Raw genomic sequence first — 20,237 nt, forward strand, 5'->3', positions numbered from 1 at the left:
TCAAATCTCAAGTATATTAATTATTAACTTTCTTACAATAAATAAAATTAAAATCCAAATAAACATATATAAATATTGAAAACGAAAATGTAAAACAACCCCCTGATACGGGGGATAAAATCTAGTATATAATAAATGTAAATATCAAATTCGGCTCCATTTCTAAGAAAGGCCCACAAATAGTCATAATCCAACAAGCAACAAAACATTACGAAAATCATTTCATCATCACAATACAGTAGGGATGAGCAAAAATCGGTATGGCACCGCTTGGTATCTGTACCGAATCAATACCGGTACCGAATCGATACCAAGGATTTGAGTTTTCGGGACCGGTACAGTACCGGTATTTCCCGAATTTTACCTTAAATACCGGTACCGTACCGGTACCGAACCGAACATTTCAGTACCGGTACCAGTACCAAAAATTTGCTATTTTCGGTACCGGTACCGAGCTCTATCCCTACAATACACTAAACAGCTTCAAAACCATACCTTGAGACATAACAAAATCTGTGTAAACAAATTATTTCTCTCAAATGACTGAGACTAGAACTCAAATACAACGTATTCCAACATACAAAATCCACTTTTCTCAGTGTTAGTGTGCTCCTAATCCTCAATACCACAATAAATTCCAATCCAAAATCCGGTTTTTCCTACCTCTTTCCTCAAATCTGTCCTACTTAAAAATATTACACACCCTAAATTAAATTGAATTTAATGTCACAAACCCTAGATGAAATTGGCTCTCTTCATAAACCTTATAAATTTGCAATAATGAGGCCATATCGACTCGATATAGTCCAGATACTTATCAACGATCCGTTCTTGAATGCGTGACCATATTCCCTTATAACCTACGTTCCTAAAATTGGTCATGGGTAGCCACAAACGAGCATGCATATTTTTTTTAAGCTTCCCGTTAGTGGCATAATCGTAATAAACATGCAAGTTTTTCATCATTTTGCCAGATTGCTTGAAGCTGTAAATGTAGAGTGAACATAACCCTTGAACAATCTTGATGTAAAGCGCAACAAGTGGTGGCCCACATATCCATAACGGGGCCAGTTCCGTGCCACTCCAGGTCCATATTTCATGTTGACCGCTAGGTACATCGGTATACTGAATCCATCAAATTATACAAGTTAATAAGATGAAGAAATGTGGATAATAATTGGACGTAAAATGAATGAAATGAAAATGTAAAATAAATTAGATATAGTGGAAACTAGGGGTGTTAATCATGTCGGTTTGGCAGATTCAATCGTGTAAACGACACCGAACACGGCTCGTTAAACCCGTTTATCTGAACGTGTCAAAAGGGTAGCAATCAAGTTCTAAATGTGTTAACTAGGTTGGTGGGTCAAGTTTATGTGAATGTGTCATAAACAGGTTGGTGGGTTGACAAGTTTATGAGGATGTCTCATAAACGGGTTGGCAGATCGACAAAGTTCAATTGAACAGGCCATAAATGGGTAGGCCTGCAAACGAACCTGAGCGTTCAGTGAATCGTTCATGAACTGTTTGGCATGAAGTTCGTTTATTTAATATAAATGAATGGACATGAACCAAAAACTTTGCTCATTTAGTTAAATGAATTAACATGAACAAATGAACAAACGTGTCCGTGAACGGTCGTTCCTCTAAATTCTTTTATGTTCTTTCGTTTATGTTCCTTCATGTTAGTTTGAGTTTGTTTAGGTTCGTTCGTTTACGACCGTTAATATATTACAGCCTAGTCTAGTTTTAATAAACTTTTAGGCCCAGCGCAATTTTGTTTACATTTACTTTTAAATGGTTTTGGCGTTGATATGTTCGTTCATTTATGTTCAGTTATGTTTGTTCGTTTACGTTCATGAACCGTTCGTTTATACTGTTAATGAATGAACATAAACGAACACGAACACGAACACAATCATTTTCTTAAAAACAAGAAAACCCTGTTCGTTTAACATAACAGAACTTGCCCTTTCGTTCAGTTCATTTACAGGGCTGTAAACGGGTTGGCAGGTCAACAATTTTACTAAACAGATTAAAAAGGCCAACCTGAACATGACACATTTATTGAAATGGTCAATTCAGATTATGTTTAATCTGTTACGGGCCAAATGGGTATATAAATTTCTAGAGAACTAGCTAAAAAATCAATTTAATACAAAAAACCTCCTAAATCACTTTATTCAAGAAATTACATAATTATTGATACAACATAATCTTTTTATGAAAGCGATAATAATTATAGTTCAACTTACAATATCATTGCAGGTATCTTTATTGCTAGATCCAGACCAAGAATTCCCCACCAAATTCCATTATTTTGAATCTTACGGTCCGCTTCCAATATTTCATTTGAATCCGGGCCTGCCTCCAATGTTCCATCGGGTGGTTGACTTTTTGAATGTGTGTGTAACAAAGTCAACCAACTTCTAAACAGTTGCTGTATAGCAAGATTGTTATTCACTTTTGATGAGACAGCAAAGGTCTCATTGCAATCCTTTGACGCGTAGGAAAGTTTGACTGAATTGTTAGTTGACTTTAACCCGTTCTCACGCTCTTCTGACTCATCGTTCTGTATGTTACCTTTGAAAGATGATATTTTGAATGATTTCCTATTTGATAGAGGCACCTGTACACTGTATCAAAATAAGTACATTAATATAGAAAATGATATCATCATTTGGCATATGGATAGTTTAAATTCTGAAAAAGTGCTTACCGTAAACAAGATCTATGGTTCGATAATATAATATCTGTTTTCTTAACAACTGGAAATGCTACTAAAGTATTATTAGATGCAATCGTCTTCTTCAAAGATAAAGGTTTTGAAGCAGCATATGAACCCTTCAAAGGCAAATATAAACAAATCCATTAAGATATTAAACATCATAGAAATTACAAGAATTTTATTCCTTTAATATATGTAAGAGCAAAAACAAAGAAAATAAGTGTTCTTTTACCTGAACCTGATGGGTTAATGATGTCATCATTACCTTGTAAACACCCTACCTTTATGCAGCAACATCATACACGACACCTGCAAATGTAACAACCGAACAAAATTAGGTCAAAGGTTACATGAAAACATTAAAGGTTTATTCAGGCAAATCAAGGGTGCAAACAAGCCAAGCTGCTCACGAGCAATTCGAGATCGGAACGATAAAAAGATCGAAACGGGCCAAGCCTATCGAGCTCGAGCCTCAAATAAAGCTCGTTTAGTTATCAAGCTAGAGCCTTGTATGGGAAAATCGTTTCAGCTCATCCAGCCTTGTGCATTTATTAAGTTGACTCTTTAAAACTTGTATTTTTTATATTTACACCGCATAACCGAGCTTTGGGTCGTTTAAGGTACTGCATAGTGCACACGAGCTGTTGTTTATGATTTGCTCAAAATATACAACAATAATTAAAAATGTATATAAATTAATTAATTAATAAATAAATAATAAGCAAGCCGAGCCCCGAGCTTGAGCTTGAGGTTGAAGAAAATGTCTCCAGAGGCGAGCTGGAGCCTACTCGGGTCTTTTGCACCCCTAGGCAGATGCTCAATTAAAATTAAGCATTGAAGGTTTGTGCAGGCAGACGCTCAATCAAATTAAACCAAAAGAATGAAGCCTTGACATTATGATACCATTATTACGTATGTATGTATGTATGTAATCAAAGATAATTGCAAATTCCACCAGACCCATGTTAAAAATGGCGATATGAAACTATAAAATTAATTATCACAAAGTCAAAACTGTACGCCATTGATCTTTGAACATACCTAAATCTTGAATCAAAAGCTGTCCAAATTAGGGTTTTAATTTAAGCCAGCCATCTTTATTTTATCCGGATTCTTTTAAGCTACCTTCTTGGAGTTGAGGATAATAATGGGGGCAGGCGGTTGGTAACAGTACGGTACTTAAAACATGTTGGTATTACTATTCATGTTTGATGTTTGATATTTGGTATTACTATTCATATTTGTATTAAACACGTGACGTTACATCTACTAGGGAAGTGGGGGTGGTCCGTTATACACCCACGAACACCGCCGCTGGTCCCCTCATCACGCGTGATGGGGTTCCGGCCGTGATGGCCATCACGTGGTGAACACCAAGAAATTTGAACGTTGGGGAGGGGGGTGACCGTTGGGGTTGGGGAATTAAAAAAAAAAATTTAAACAATATAAATTAACAACCATTTCAATCCAACTCAAAACACTCTCAATCTTCTACTACAAAAACTTATTTCTTCACCACTTCAATTCAAAACAAAAAAATATGGATTTTCCGAGCAACTCGTTTCCGCTAGACACCGATAGCTCTTCGTCTTCGGACGATGACATTGTTGAATGGTTCCCGTTGTTATATAACAAACTTGAAGGCCCGATCCGTCCAAAGAAAAAAATGGTGGATCATGATCGTATACATGCCCACAAAGTGCTAATGAACGACTATTTTGTGGAGGAGCCGAAATACAATGACGAGACGTTCAGGGATCGGTTTCGTTTGCCGAAATCTTTATTTTTAAAGATTGTAGCGGACGTCGAAGCAAGCGAAGAATGGTTTCAAGAATCTTACGATGCCAGGGGTAGACAAAGTTTTACGTCGCTTCAAAAATGCACATCCGCTATTCGTCAATTAGCGACAGGTAACCCACCCGATCAATTCGATGAATACTTAAAAATGTCTCAGAGAACTTCACGTGAATGTCTGCAATTCTTTTGTAACACGATTATTAAATTGTATGGCAAAGAGTTTCTACGAAAACCAACAAGACACGACATTACACGTCTTTACGCCGCGCATGAGGCTAGATGGTATTTTCCAGGGATGCTCGGTAGCATCGATTGTACACATATTGAATGGAGGAATTGTCCACGGGAGTTTCGAGGGGCGTATGTTAGGGGTGATATCAAACGACCGACTATCGTACTTGAAGCGGTTGCGTCAAATGATTTATGGATTTGACATTCTTATTTTGGTGTTCCTGGCTCAAACAACGACATCAGTGTTCTATACACATCACCGTTGTTTCAAAGCGTGACAGATGGTACCACACCCTTCTGTCCGTATTTTGTCAACGAGAGATATTACAGACGTGGCTACTTTCTTGTCGATGGTATCTACCCGCATGGTCTGTTTTTGTGAAAGCCTTTTCGTTTCCTGTCGAGGTCAAGGAAAAGGCGTTCAAGAAGTTGCAAGAATCGGCAAGAAAAGATGTCGAGAGAGCTTTCGGTGTCTTAAAGGGTAGATGATGCATACTTAGTCGACCGGTTCGTGCAATGAAAAAACCCATGATCTCTAGCATGTTATATGCATGCATCATATTGCACAATATGCTAATAAAAGAAGACGGACGTGCAATTTCTCCAGATTAGGTGCCAAATCCTCCTATTCAAGTTCCCGTTCCTGAGAACGTGCAATTAGACTTGCGGAACGAAGATATTCACCATCAGTTGAAATATGATCTAGTTGAACTTGTAGGTTCTTTAGGTTTGGAATTTCCGAATTCGGACGAGGAGTAGATTGTTTAATGTAACTTTATTTTTTTTTAATTTACTATTGTTTTTAATTTTTAAGTTGTAAAAAAGTATAAAAAAAAATTCCATCACACCACACCCCCACCCCCACCAAAATTCCATCACTAGTGATGGAAAGTGGTGGGGTGAGGTGACACACTTGTATTGGTGGGAGCAAGTGATGGTTTTTAAACCACCCCCGCCCCCTTTATGTTTAACCTGATAAAACCTTGTTCACACTACTTTTGATTAGGGCTGGGCACGGCTTGATTCGGTTATTAGGTGAAACCCAAACCGAAACCAAAGTAATCGGTTATTTGAATATGTAAACCGTTCGGTTTTCAGTTTTTCGGTTAATTTCGGTTCCGGTTCAGTTATTTTCGGTTTTTTTTTCAATTATGTGTTTACATTGCAAAAAATAAAAAAAATAAAAAATAAAAATGCATATTTTAAGCTTGTATAAGAAAGTTTTAGAGTACCACAGTCCACATATATATTGAATTCAAAAAACAAAAATAGGCATGTGCTACGTGGAACTATATGAATACAAAGTTGCTAAATAGAGTTTAAAAATTAAAAAGCGTTAAAAGTTTAGTCCCAATCTTCATTTATCATCTTATTTATTTATCTTAAAAGTTTAGTTCATTCCTCATCATTTTGATAATCTTTATCATCATCAATCGGTTCGGTTCGGTTTTTTTAAAATAGATAACTGAATCGAAACCGAAATTTCGGTTTTTCAAAAAAACAAAAAATTAATCGTCGGTTAATGCTTCGGTTCGGTTTTTTCGATTAATTCGGTTTCGATTCGGTTAATTCGGTTTTCTGCTCACCCTACTTTTGACAACACTTTAGGCCCTTAAGACTAACTCCATCTATAATATCTCGTAAATCACAATTAAATTTAAACGTTAGAGGCTCATTCGTCCAAAGATTCCATTTGTTATAAGTTGAAAGAGCTATGAAGCGTAAACCACGTTGGACAAAAAAGCTATTTAATTCATTTATTTTAATAATTAGACTAAAAGTACTTGTTAAATAATCATATTACGATTTTGATCTTAGCTTTGAAGAAATTATACTTTTAATTTTAATTAACATATTTGATCTTTTATGTCTTTAAATTTTATGTTGTTTATGTAAAATGACTAAAGTACTTTTATTGTTAGAAAACAAAAAATCTTAGATGGGTTAAATAACTCTAAAAATTGTTTATCTTCACCACATACCTGTCTAACCAATCTTTCTCACCGTACCACCTGCCGTGACCGTCTTCTATCAACCCCTCCATGTCACTCACCTCTACTTAAACTCTCTCTTGCCACCCATCACCAAATCCATATTTATGTCTTGTTCTTAGTATTGCTTGTTAACCATTTTAAACACATACTTGATCAACAATGCGATCATTTAGAATCATATGTCGAATCAAATGTTGTTATATGTTGTTTCCCTAAGTTATTGACCCGTGTACGACACGGGTGGAAATATAGAAATCGTCTAACAAACGCATATAATTTTAAATGACAAGATAATTTGTAGTATATATTTTTTGGGATGACAACATAATATTTATCACGTACGTAATTTGAATACACAAATAAATATAATGTAAAATCATATAAACATGAAAAAATCTATAAAAACATATATATTCACAAATAAATGTTGTAATAAATACTACAAACACATAATATAGAACTTAAACACTTAACATAAGAAATTATATTGTCAAAAAGATAACTAAAACTTATCATTTTGGTCATCCTTACGAAGCATCATGCCGAAAAACACGTACACACTATATAAAAATTATAATGTAATTGGATTTAGGCGAATTAGCTATGTATTTAAAATGAACCCAAAAAATGTTATCAATTGTACTGAGGAAAGTAAACTAATGTGTTAATATTTGTAGAAATTAATATATTTTTAAAAATTCATAACTTCAATAGGAATATCTAAATAATATACTTTAAAATTTTAATAGTCAGTAAACTAGTGCAGTATTTTATTTTTTATTTTTAAAATTTAATATAACTAACACTTTTTTATATTTTTTTTAAATTTAAATACATATATTGTGAATTCCGACCCCCACATCTTATCCTTCATTTCTTTCTTGACGCACAAAAAAACCGGTGAGACTCGATTTGAAGATTTAGTGACCCAATTTAATGAAAAGACAAAATGGCAAAAAACGTCCTTTATGTTAGACCTGATTTTCATTAGACGTCCTTTATTGAAAGAAGTAGCAAAATGCATAATTCATGTTTCAAATCTCTTTCACGCTACATCCTTTAACACTAACCCAGTTAAATTTTTTCATTAAATCCGGTCATGTGCCTTGCACATGAGGGCAGTGTGGTCATTTTACTTCTTTAAGGACTATTTATGTAATTAGATTAAAGATTTGGACTTTTAATAAAAAAATACTTTTATCAATAAAATAAAAATATATACAAATACCCCTCCCTCTCTTTCTCTCTCTCTCCCCATCATCTTCATCATCTCCACCACAGCCTGTTTTTTTCAGGCAAGGGGTCCAGCCCCTCCCTGTTTTTTCTGTCTCCGTCTCTCCACACCACCATGATTTCCGCAACCACTAACACTTGAAAAATCACCACCATGTTTGCAACTATCACATCACCATACGATCCTTCACCCTCGTTCATGGATCCGCCGCCAGAGTCGCCGTCATCAACCTATATATGGCCGTCACACTCCGTTTACCCTCTCCAAATTTAACAAAATTTGTCAAGAAACTTGGGTAATTTGTTAAGAAAATTCTGCAAAATCATTTTTCCGGCGACAATACCGGTCAACAATTGATCAAATTGAAGTAAGCTAATTACACCAATCTACTCGTCTTTGAATTCCGAATATAATCCCTAAAGTTTTAATCGCAATTCATTGTTAATGAATAAGAATTTTTTATTTGAATGGCGATTGATGGCGACGGTGGCGGCTATAAGTGGTGCGTGGTAGTGCCGTTCGGCAAAAGGTGGCCGACGATGGTTGTTTAGTTGATGGTGGCTGTGTTGGTTGTTTTGGTTTTGAATGAAAATGGGATAGATGATGATGATGATGATGATGGTCTCAGGTTCATTTTGTGAGAGAGAGAGAGAGAGAGGAGTGTTTATATATATTTTTAAATATATTTATACTTTAGTTTTAACTATTAAATAAATGTGTGAATTTACCACACTGCCCTCATGTGGACCATATTTAACGAAAAAACTTAACAGGGTTAGTATTAAAGGACGTAGCGTGAAAGAGATTTGAAACATAAATTATGTCTTTTACTATTTCTTTCAATAAAGGACGTCTAATGAAAATCAGGTCAAACATAAAGTACGTCTTTTGCCATTTTGTCTAAGGAAAAATTACATGAGTGACTTAATTGGAACACTTTTGAAACTTGGTTACTATTCTATGAGATATTCCCTTTATTATTTATTACAAGCTAACAAAAACAACCAAAGTTGAATTTCAGCATTAAGTGTTAAAATGCATTTAAAATATGTTGTCAATCAGCATTGAAAAGGATGGTTATAACATATCTTATTATGTTAGTTTACTTATTTTTGAAAAATTATGTTTGTTACATTTTCTATAATTGATAGTACATAAAAATCAATTGTTATTTGACAATACACACACACACCTACATATATATATATTAAAAACCATTATTTTCTACACTCACACATTTACTATTTATATCAATTTTCAAATCTTCCTATATAATGTACAACTAACAATTGCACGAGTATTATATATGCATTAAAAAGGTAAAGACTAAAGTTTTTTTTCTTATAATTTTATAACCAGTTTTATTACAAACTTTGGTTTATTAGACTTTTAGCATAAAGGTTTTTACACTTATATTTTCTTGACCCCTCAACTTAGTTTCATATATTTACTTTTTGGCCCATCAACTTTGTTGATGAAACTTTTACCACAAAACTTATACCATAATAATCAAACCAATATCAACTGACTTCTCGTTGCGTGCCTGTCGCAAAACGTGATAGCCTTCGAACATGTAATGCATTTAATCCGCACCGTCGCAGCGCGCGGTGTAGAAATACTTGTTCACGTTTATAATATATTGTATCATTTGATGTAAGCTTTAACTTGAAGCTAATAACTTAAAAAATGAATTTAAATATATGATACTGTATTAAAGCGTTATAAATAATTTGTTACTGTTCAATGCTACTCGGTGGTTCTCTTGGTGTTGACACTGCACTTTTATATAAAAAAAAAAGCATTATTATATAACATTGAAGGGTAAATAAAGAATATTTAAATGACTAACCGTTAGAATTACTCCTTTTATTGGATTGAACAAAATTGCGCTTTTTTGATTTTAAAGACATTTGTAATATAATATAACAAATTATTATATAAAAATGAGGAACACCATAAATGTTAACAGAAAAAACGTATATAACGTGCTATTTAGTTTTGCTGTTTAAAAGATTAGGTTTTTCAATTTGAAAAAGGGGTAGCGACGCAGTTTGTTGCCCGCTTGCCTTCTGCTTCGATGTAATTAAAAAACTTTTAATTATGAAGGATTTTAATACACAAAACGTAACAATTAGAAAAACGGGACAACAGAGAGTATTAAGTTAAGTCACAATTGTGGTTTTTTTATTGGATGTTCATAATATAATTGTAAAAACATGGAAGTTATAAACATTGCCCGGAAAACGTAAATAGCATACCTTAGCCTACTTGACATGAAGAATAACGGTTAACTTCAAACGGCATAAAGTATTATAAAATCATTAATGTAAAAGTGTCTAACCCACCAACATTATGTGTTGAATATATATGACCAACATTATGTGTTAAAGTTAAATAGTATTCAACTTTAATATCATAATCATTAGCATTAATATATGAATTGAATTGTTACTTTTGAATAATATTATTTATTTTTGAATTCTTTAATTAACAAGAAAACTTGAGAAGCCTTAGTACGTATGGAAACTATAGTAATGAACCAATAGGAATTAGCCCAAATGAATTTTTTTAATAGAATATATAGATATATAGATTGGGGACATACATATCAATATTATAAGAGAAAGAAAGAAGAATAAAAGAATAGGATATGGGTGGTGATGAAGATCTATAAAAGATTTATAACACTAAAAAGAATTACTAAAGTTTATAAATTACTAAAAGGAATATCATGTTATGTCAATTGTCAATTTTTTATATTTCAATCTTTTTAATATATTTACAAACCAAAAATAATTATAACAAAAGCTAAAATTTGAATTTCATTATACTATAGATTTATATCCACTAAATTTTCATCCTAGACTTTGCTTATAATTTTGTTACGGATGAAATTCACTTGGGTATAATTGTTGGGGTAAAGTTAAAATATAAAGGACAACAAAAATGAGAAGAGTAAGAAGGAATCTAATCCATTGATTTTAGATTTGAATGGTGAAGATTAATTTTAAAAAATAAATTGATGAAAATGGCATAAAGGTAATAACTCATTTTTGTTGACTTTCTCTTTTCACATGCAAATCACATGTCAATTCTCCCACCATTTTAAGACGTCCATAACTTTTTCATGTAACATTATTTTTTTAAAAAAATTCACTATAATAACAAGCGTTTTTTTATCTTTAATATGAGTACCATATTGTTATATAAAAATTACAAAAAAATAGTGGGTTTTTATATTGTGTTATTGATTGTTCATTATGATTTTTAATTGGGTTTTTCTATGCATTGTGTTATAAATTTTGGTTATTGTGTTATCAATTGATACTCATACTAAAGATAGCAATTAAAACAAAGATTATATTATTGCGTCTTTTTGTTTGTCATTGTGTCTTTGTGCTCATTATTTGTTTTACTACTTATCATTGTGTTTTAGTCATTGTGTAATATGTAGTTTCTATTGTGTTTTACGTTTCAGGTCATTGTTTTATATGTATTCACCATTGTGTTTTATGTTTCTGGTCATTGTGTTATATGTATTCATCATTGTGTATTATGTTTCATGTAATTGTGTAATATGTATTCATCATTGTGTTTTATGTATTAGATAATTTGTTGTTATTTTATCATTATATTTATGTATTGTTATTACACAACCATATTATTAGCATTTAAAAAAGCACAATGATGATTTGAGAGACACAATGACGAAAAAACACAATAACAAACAGAAAGACACAACGACGAAAAGACACAATGACGCAATTTTTTTAAAATTTTTATATAACAAAGTGATACTCATATTAAAGATAAAAAACGCTTATTATTATGGTGAATTTTTTTAAAAAAATAATGTTGCATGAAAAAGTTATGGACGTTTTAAAATGATGGGGGAATTGACATGTGACTTGCATGTGGAGAGAGAAAATATATAGTATTACTTTTATACCCTTTTACCTTTGGTGGAGGGAAAAAAATAGAAGGCTTCCACCTTGGTATAAATAAGAATGTGAGTTCTTATACATCTCTAGATTATAAAACTTGTAAGCTCTTTATAAGGAATAGAGCTCACATGATAATATTCTTATATGCCAAATCGCACCCAGTGGTCCTAGTAGAGGGTGCAAAGCACCCAACGCTCACGGGCTCGGGCGAAGAGCGATGAGCGCAATATGTCACTTTGATGGTGCACTTATCCTCCCATCGCGCTACGCGACGGGTTTAGATTAGTCTCGTCGCTAAACGTGATGACGTGTAAGTTATCCAGAAATTATAGCGGCTGTCACGATACGCGACAAACCCTTAAGTAACCCATCACGATACGCAACGTGAAGGTTACACTAACGAGACACATTGTCTGCCATGTGGCGTTCCACATGGCCTAGCCAGGGTTGACTCGACAAGGCTATAAGCCTGTCGCGATACGCGACGGCCTTTGTTTGTGTCCATCACGATACGTGATGGGACCAGAAATCAGCTATAAAAGGGGCTGAAATCAGCCTTCATTTCTCGTCCCAAAATTTCTTTCTTTCTCACTTTTCTTATATTAGAAGTTGGTATAATACACGAGTAGTCTTAACGATCCTCTCTCCGATAGAAAAAAACTTTTATACATGAATCCAAAAGCTCTGCTTGAACAAGGTAAGACATTGTGCCATCGTGGAAAGTTTCTAGTCTTGTAATTATCGTTATTGTTATGGGGTTCATACTAACTTAGATACTACATTGTGCTTAACCTAAGTGCTTAATATCAGGAGGCTTGTTAATTATAAACTTTCATGGTGAGACATTCGAGTTTTTGCACAACTCACATTTGCGTGAGACAACTGATTTTCCAATATTGTCATGATGATTTTCTAAGCCTATTAAACTCATGATAGTCCAAATGTTTCTAGATACATTTTCAAAGGATTTTAATTACATTACAGTGATTAAGTCTCTTTAGATTTACGGGATGGTTACTACTGGTATTGCGGGGTTTTGTATACAAGGCTTGCCTACTGGGCTATTACACGCTACTTATTGGACAAGTATTAGACAATAAGTAATATGACCACTGTAACATCTCGGATTTTTCGAACATGTATTTGTTTACGTTTAACTTGATCCGAGAATATTTTGGATCTTTATTATTAATTAAAAACCAAATAATTATAAATATATAAGTTTCTAATGTTATAATCTATCACACCCCAACCTAAGGCGGAAATGCCGGGGCGTGATCCAATTGCTCACAGCTCGAAGATAATATCATAAATATAAATGACAATATCTAATTAATTATTTTGTTCAAATAACACACACAATAATCAAATACAACGAAATAATTCAAATAAATAAATAAATACAATCATTTAGATTCAAGTTTATCTTCAATATAACCCTAATGTCTTTCTAAGTGTCCATCCTTCAACTCAGGCAACCTACATATGCGTAGAAAATGGAGTTTTGGTCAACAACACATGTTGAGTGAGTTTACCACCAGTTTTGCAATAAAATAAAGATAATATAATAAATAAGCAAACCGTAATAAATGCGGCAATGAAATCAAACCATAAGCCTGTAAGTTGTTGATTAAACCATTGCCAAGCGAATCGGGCGCCGGTAAATCAACTATGAGCAAATAAGATTAAGACCGTTGCCAAGCGAATCGGGCGGTGGTCAATAGAATGCGAACCCTCTCAAGGGGATATGTCAAACGAATGAATACAATAACACATAAGCACATAACAAGTAGATTTGATTAAACACACACAATTACACGTTTGCTATTTTTGATATGTATGTATATATAGATATGTATGTATAGTATTATATACGCATATGTCCCCAAAACGTTTATGAAAATCGAGTAAAATAGAGGAATGATAAAACTCACATTAGATGGAAAGCAAGTGATAATAAATACGATAATTCGAGTTAACGAATAAGCAAGTCGTCCAATACGCGTCCAACGAGATTAATGATCAGAATATGAAACTTTGTGATATGTATAAATAAAAACGAACTTAATGCTGCTGGAATCAATCCAAACGGATGAGTAGAACTCTAGTTATGTTGAATTAAACGTTTAAGCGAGCTGGTACTGACCAGAATCCGAAAAGCGAGTCGGGAGTCGGGTTTTGGTCAGTATCCTTAAAATCATGTTACAAGAATAAAAGTCTTCTGGACCGAACGTTGAATCCGACCAGTAGTATGAGAAAACGGATAGTCAAACTTGTTGACTATTTTGCCCTTTAACGAGTTTTAAACGAATTGACCAGTCAATACCCTTCAACCACCGAATTGATTGAAGGTTATTGACTAGGGAATATATATGAATGTTTCCTATGTTTACAACTTACCCGGAAAGTGAAAGGATCGATGAGAAACGGAAGTCAAAGGTCGGAACCGTTTATGAGTGTATCTTCAACAATAATGCAAAAACCGAAGAAGATGATGAAGGTTGGAGGTAGGTGACGGCTAGGAATTGTGAATTAGGGTTTAGGGATGATTTTTGGCAGAGAAATAATGATATGTTTATATAGGATACACTAAATCGAACTAAATATGGTAACTTACTCGTTTTAGAACTAGATGTGCCTTTAATGATCAAATCAACATTATAACCAGTAAATTTCATTCTTGATCAAGGGTTAATGAGTATGGACATGTATCTAAGCTATATTAGTCTTCTTGGGTCTTAAAACACTCGATTATGTCCTAAAATAAGCGATTTCGGGCAAAAAACGAACTAGGAAACAATAATAAACGAAACGAGCTGTGCAGGTAGCCCATAGCGCCGCGTGGTGGGCCTAGGCCACCCCACCACGTGGTGTTCCGTCCAAAAGGAGGAAAATATCATCATTTGTCAACTTTAGTCCCCATAGTTTGGATTTAGGTCATTTAACAAACTTTTTATGTATAGTTTAAGATTTGAACAACATATAAAGTATAAGGGGCCTAAAGTGAACACTATAAACTTAATTATTTATAAACACTTGATTTTCAATAATAATAAAGGTCTTAAAATATTTCGTTCGTAAACGAATACGGGTTTGAAAAATCCGAAATGTTACAACTTTAGGCCCTTTTATGTTTATTATATTGCTTATTCCTTAACTATCTCATATAAAATCCAATAAAATGACAAATTAACAAACTTTAGGGACTTATCTTGCCAAAATCCAAACGTCTCACTTTGAGTCCGGAGTGCTGCGCGGCTGGGACCTTCCATAGCCCCCGCACAACGCCACCAAGTATCTGCACATGTTCGTTTTGTTGTTATATGTTTCCTAGTTCGTTTTTTGCTTGAAATCGCTTATTTTAGGACATAATCGAGTGAATTAAGCCACAAGAAATTCCCCAAAGCCTTGATACATTTCCATGTTCATTACTTATTGTCCAAGAACGAATTTTACATATTATTTCATTGATTCTCTCATTAAAGCCATATTTACTTGCTTAAACGAGTAATATATCCATAAATGGTTCGTTTTTGTAATCTCTATATAAACGCATCATAATTCCCTGCCACAAACCTTTACACTAAACCCTAAGAGCCTCCTCAGCCGTCACCTACCTCTGTTCATCACCAAACTCTTCGGTTTTTGCTTATTCGTTGAATATACAAGCTTGTTTGTTTTGACTTTGCTTACGTGTGGACCTTTAACTCATCGTATCTGTTGGTTTTTTCACTTTCTGGGTAATTAGTAAACATAGAAATTGTTCATACATATTCCCTAATTAATAACCTTCAATCAATTTCGGTGGTTGAAGGGTGTTGACTGATCAAATCGTTTAAAACTCGTTAAGGGGCAAATCAGTCAACAAGTTTGACTTTACGTTTTTCATACTTCTGGTTGGATTCAACGTTCGGTCCAGAAGACTTTTATTCTCGTAACGAAATTTTAAGGCTACTAACCAAAACCCAACTTCCGACTCACGGTTCGGATTCTGGTCAGTACCAGCTCGCTTAAGTCTTAAATATAACATAACTTGAGTTCTAAACGTCCGTTTGGATTGATTCCACCAGCGGCCACGAGTTTGTTTTTAATTATATTATCATATATCAAAGTTTCAGATTCTTATTTTTTATATCGTTTGACGTGTCACGACTCGCTTATTTGTATTTATATTCGCTTGTCATTAATCTAAGGTGAGTTTTATCATTCCCCTATTTTACTAAGTTTTCATAGCAAACATGTAATTGTGTGCGACTTGATCAAATATACGTGTTACATGCTTACTTGTGTTAATATTCATTCATTCGTATATTTCGGAGGGGTCCAACGTATTCCAATGTATTGGGTTCTCATGCTATTGACCAACGCCCGATTCGCTTGGCAACGGTCTTATTATTATTTGCTCATGGTTGATTTATCGGCGCCCGATTCGCTTGGCAATGGTTAATCGACAACCTATTTGCTCATGGTTTGATTCATTTACCGCATTTACTACGCTTTGCTTATTTATCTTATTTATTATATTAACATTATTTTATTGCAAAACTGGTGATAAACTCACTCAACATGTGTTGTTGACATACTCTGTTTTCTACGCATATGCAGGTTGCTATTGAATTGAAGTTGAAGTATGGACACTTAGAAAGACCTTAAAGTTTTAATGAAGACAAACATGAATTTAAATTTGTTATATATATTTATTTGAATTGCTTTGTTATATTTGGATACTGTGTGTGCGTTTGAAATAAAATAATTATATTGTCACATTTATATTATGATAGTATCTTCGAGCTGTGAGCAATCGGATCATGCCCCGGTATTTCCGCCTTAGGTTGGGGTGTGACAACCACAGTCACAGATATGGTCGAGTGGCAAGTATCCTTCGGTAATTTGTAAATAGGCAGATGTAAAAACATCTTAATGTTGTAACTGCAAAATGTGTAATTTACAAATGAATGTACTCACCAGTATTTCCTGTTGATCAAATATTTTTAAACATGTTTCAGGTGACTTGTTAGAGACAAAGGAATGATGCCTACGGGCTTTCAGCTTAAAAAAGTGGCTTGTCACAAGAATAAAGAAATTTGTTTTGTAAATTAGGGTGTATCCCTATAAAACTTATGCTTGCATAAAAATGGGTTTTAATCCTAGTTTATGAAATAAGAATTATGGTGTATAACTCTGATAATTTTTTCTAACTACGGTCCTGATAAAATATTCTACTGTAAAATATTTTAACAAACACCGATACCAGCACTCGATGTCCGCGGCTCCCCTCCCAGTGTATAGTGGTTGGGGACTGTGACACATACATGCATACATATGTGACGTGATAGGAAAATATTGAGCTACAAACCACTACACCCTAAAATGAAAATCGTCTCCCCTGCTGACGTGGCGTCACTTGTCAAAAATAGCCCCTCCAATATAGCCTCCTCCACTATAGATAGCCTTAGCAAAATTTGTTGAAATCGAAACCTCAATTCTGTTCCTAACGTGCTTGATTGGGAAACAAATTGAAATTAAATTTTGAATTAATCCTTTTAAATTCTTCTAAAATAATTCAACAATGTGAATAAATTCAACAAGGCTGAAAAAATCCTGCCCCATCTAAGGGGTTGTTTGGTAGCCTCTTAACAGTCATTAAGAGACTACCTCTTAATAGCTCGTAACCTCTTAACGGTTAAGAGGTAACCTTAAGTCTGAATAATTAAGAGCCCACCTCTTAATGGTTACCTCTTAACCATTCAGATCGTGTTCCCGAGTCTCATTTAACAAGGGGTGGGGAAGGAAAAGAAAGAAAAAAATATTAAAAAACCATGTTTTAGAGAATTTTTAAGAAGAGATGGGGAGGGAAAATGTTGAAAAATTTAAGCATATTATCATCCTTACAAATTGAAGAGATTAGGATAGAAAATATTTATGCCTTAGTAATAACATTCTATTAATTCTTAAATTACCCTCATGTCTAACTCGGACGGAGGCTCCGGCAAAACCTTTTTCGTGATGATCTTCTTCGCTCTAGATTCAGTTTTTCATGGTTCTATCATAACCTGTTAGTAGTCAACAATCACCGCCACTCGCCGACCGGTGACACGGTAACACTCATATACCCTTCTTTTGTCATATCAATGTCGTAAGTGGTGTTTAATTTGAACATGTAACCCTAGTTTTGTCAATACTTTAAAATAATTGATAATTTGTAGAAATTGTTTCTGAATAATAAACGATCAATTTTTTCTCCCAGGTTTAAATCGATACCCAATTTCACATGTTAATGTTGTATGTTGGTGACGATTAGTACAAAGTTTGCTCACCATCATGCTTTTCATGTTTCCCCTATTTTTTTGAAGAAAATTGTTTTAGGGTTCTTAATATCATGTGTAAATCTTGGACTTTGAACATGCTGAAAGATGAATATACTGTAATAGCATGTTAGATGTCATTTTTCGAAGTTTATCTTACCCTTCATTCATCGAATGGACCTCAATTTTAAAACAAACATATTAATAAGGTTGCTGGCTATGTGTTTACTTGATGAAATTGTGAAGTGACCCCGGTACTCATAAGTCATAAATAATCTTATAAACTTGAGAAAGGGTTTGTTACTAAACTACTAGACCCTATTTAAAATGAGTACTTTTTAAAATCATATTTTATATTCGATTACACATTGATCTTTTTTTTGTATTTTTTATGTATTTTGATAAAGTTAATAACCGATTTTGTGTTTTCCGGGGGGATTTTAGGTGGTTCTTGGATATGACTCAGTCGAGACATACAAGGTAACGTTTTGGATAATTTGTTTTCTTTAAATGGACTATCATAATTTAAATGAATTTATTATAGTTATTATATTTATATTATAAATGGATAGATACTTATATAACACAAGGTTGGATGATTTGTTTTTCTTTAAATGAACTATTATGATTTAAATGAATTTATTATAGTTTTATGTATTTTGAGAAAATTAACAGACGATTTTGTGTTTTTCAGGAGGGATTATCCTATGTGGTTCTTGGATATGACTTAGTTGAGGCATACAAGGTAACGTTTTGGATGCATTGTTTTTTCTTTAAATGAACTGCATGTTTGGTTTTATATATCTGATTTGTAATTTGAAATGAGATCAAACACGATCTCAAATTACTGTCTATGTTGCAGCTTTGAAAGTTGATCATTTTTACTGAATACAATAACAAAGATTTATTAAAGCTTAAGTATTTAGACTCTAGAGTTTGCATATATAAATGAAAGAAAACTGATTCAAATAGCTAAAGAAATAGTCTGTTTGAGCCTTGAGGTAATTTGATTTAAATGATTAAATTAGACAAAGTTGAACATCAATTGTGAAAACTACTTACTTTAGTTTATGTTTTGGTGCTGCCAGACATCTAAGATCACTGGGGAAGAATATAAGAACATGACACAGATGCAAACTGTTAATCCTAAAAGAACTCTTTCATATGTCTATATCTATACTACATTACTGCCTATAAAGGTTCTCCTGTATTAAGATTTTTTTAGGTAACTTACACTAAAAATGTTAAAGCTCTTTACAGGAGAGGTCAAGCGTATAATAGATTAGCCTAATTTAGGTCAACTATAAGGGAGTTCATGAAATTGTTGTATTATTATGTTACCTAACCTTTTATATTATATATTAGTCTTATGGAGTTCATGAAATTGTTAGAATGCAATGCCAGACTTGAAAAAAGCGCTTGAATTTGTCTCCTGCTGATGAAACTATTGCTAATGTTTTAAGATATTGGAATGCTCTTATTTTATTTTATTTTATTTTTCAATCATGGTACAGTTTTCTTCTTTCAATTTCATATCTTCAATTAGGCTTAATTTGTCAAAAGCCATTTTGTAAACAAATCAGTCTCCACCCGAACCCTTTTTTACCCGAGCCCGTCTGACGCAACCCAAACCAAAACAGCCTAGCAATGTTGTCTGGGTTGGCGAAGTTTTAATATATATATTTTACAGTTTTTAATACATATAGGTAGTTTTTAATTTTAGTGATTCATTACGATGAAATTATAATGTATGCAAAATGCTGATTAAAATAATATCGACTGAAAGTTGTTGTACTGACGGTTAAACAGGGTTACAGCTGTGTACTCAACCCATGTATAGACTTATACGATTATTGGGCTGTCATTTATTTATTATTTTTGCTTTCAGGTGCTGAACGAGGCTCGTGATGACGCCGGAATCAGTGCTCAAAAATGTTCATCATAAAGCAAAAATCTCAAGACAATGGTCACATCAGGTTCTCATCATCATCATCATCATCATCA

The 20,237-nt window shown here is 33.5% G+C and overlaps 1 protein-coding gene across 1 annotated transcript; it reads right to left on the reverse strand.

Annotated features, from left to right (window-relative positions):
* Positions 1-471: 471 nt before the first annotated feature.
* On the reverse strand, positions 472-3,084 carry LOC143613270 (uncharacterized). The gene is made up of 4 exons (XM_077087025.1): positions 2,961-3,084; positions 2,720-2,844; positions 2,256-2,636; positions 472-1,125 (listed from the first exon to the last, which is right to left on the reverse strand). Exons 1-4 carry the CDS (start codon positions 2,988-2,990, stop codon positions 963-965), a joined length of 699 nt encoding a protein of 232 aa, XP_076943140.1. The 5' UTR covers positions 2,991-3,084; the 3' UTR covers positions 472-962.
* Positions 3,085-20,237: the final 17,153 nt, after the last annotated feature.

This window comes from Bidens hawaiensis, unplaced genomic scaffold, assembly GCF_021521415.1.
Source record: "Bidens hawaiensis isolate Kalapana, Puna unplaced genomic scaffold, B.hawaiensis_p1.1 tig00036989_1, whole genome shotgun sequence".
NCBI lineage: Eukaryota > Viridiplantae > Streptophyta > Magnoliopsida > Asterales > Asteraceae > Bidens > Bidens hawaiensis.

Excerpts from the sequence above, each read along its gene's own strand:
- LOC143613270 (XM_077087025.1), bottom strand. The coding sequence starts at position 2,990 with ATGATGACATCATTAACCCATCAGGTTCAG. Across the intron at positions 2,845-2,960 it reads CATTAACCCATCAGGTTCAG|GGTTCATATGCTGCTTCAAA; the intron begins GTAAAAGAACAC and ends TTGCCTTTGAAG. Across the intron at positions 2,637-2,719 it reads AACCATAGATCTTGTTTACG|TGTACAGGTGCCTCTATCAA; the intron begins GTAAGCACTTTT and ends ATTTTGATACAG.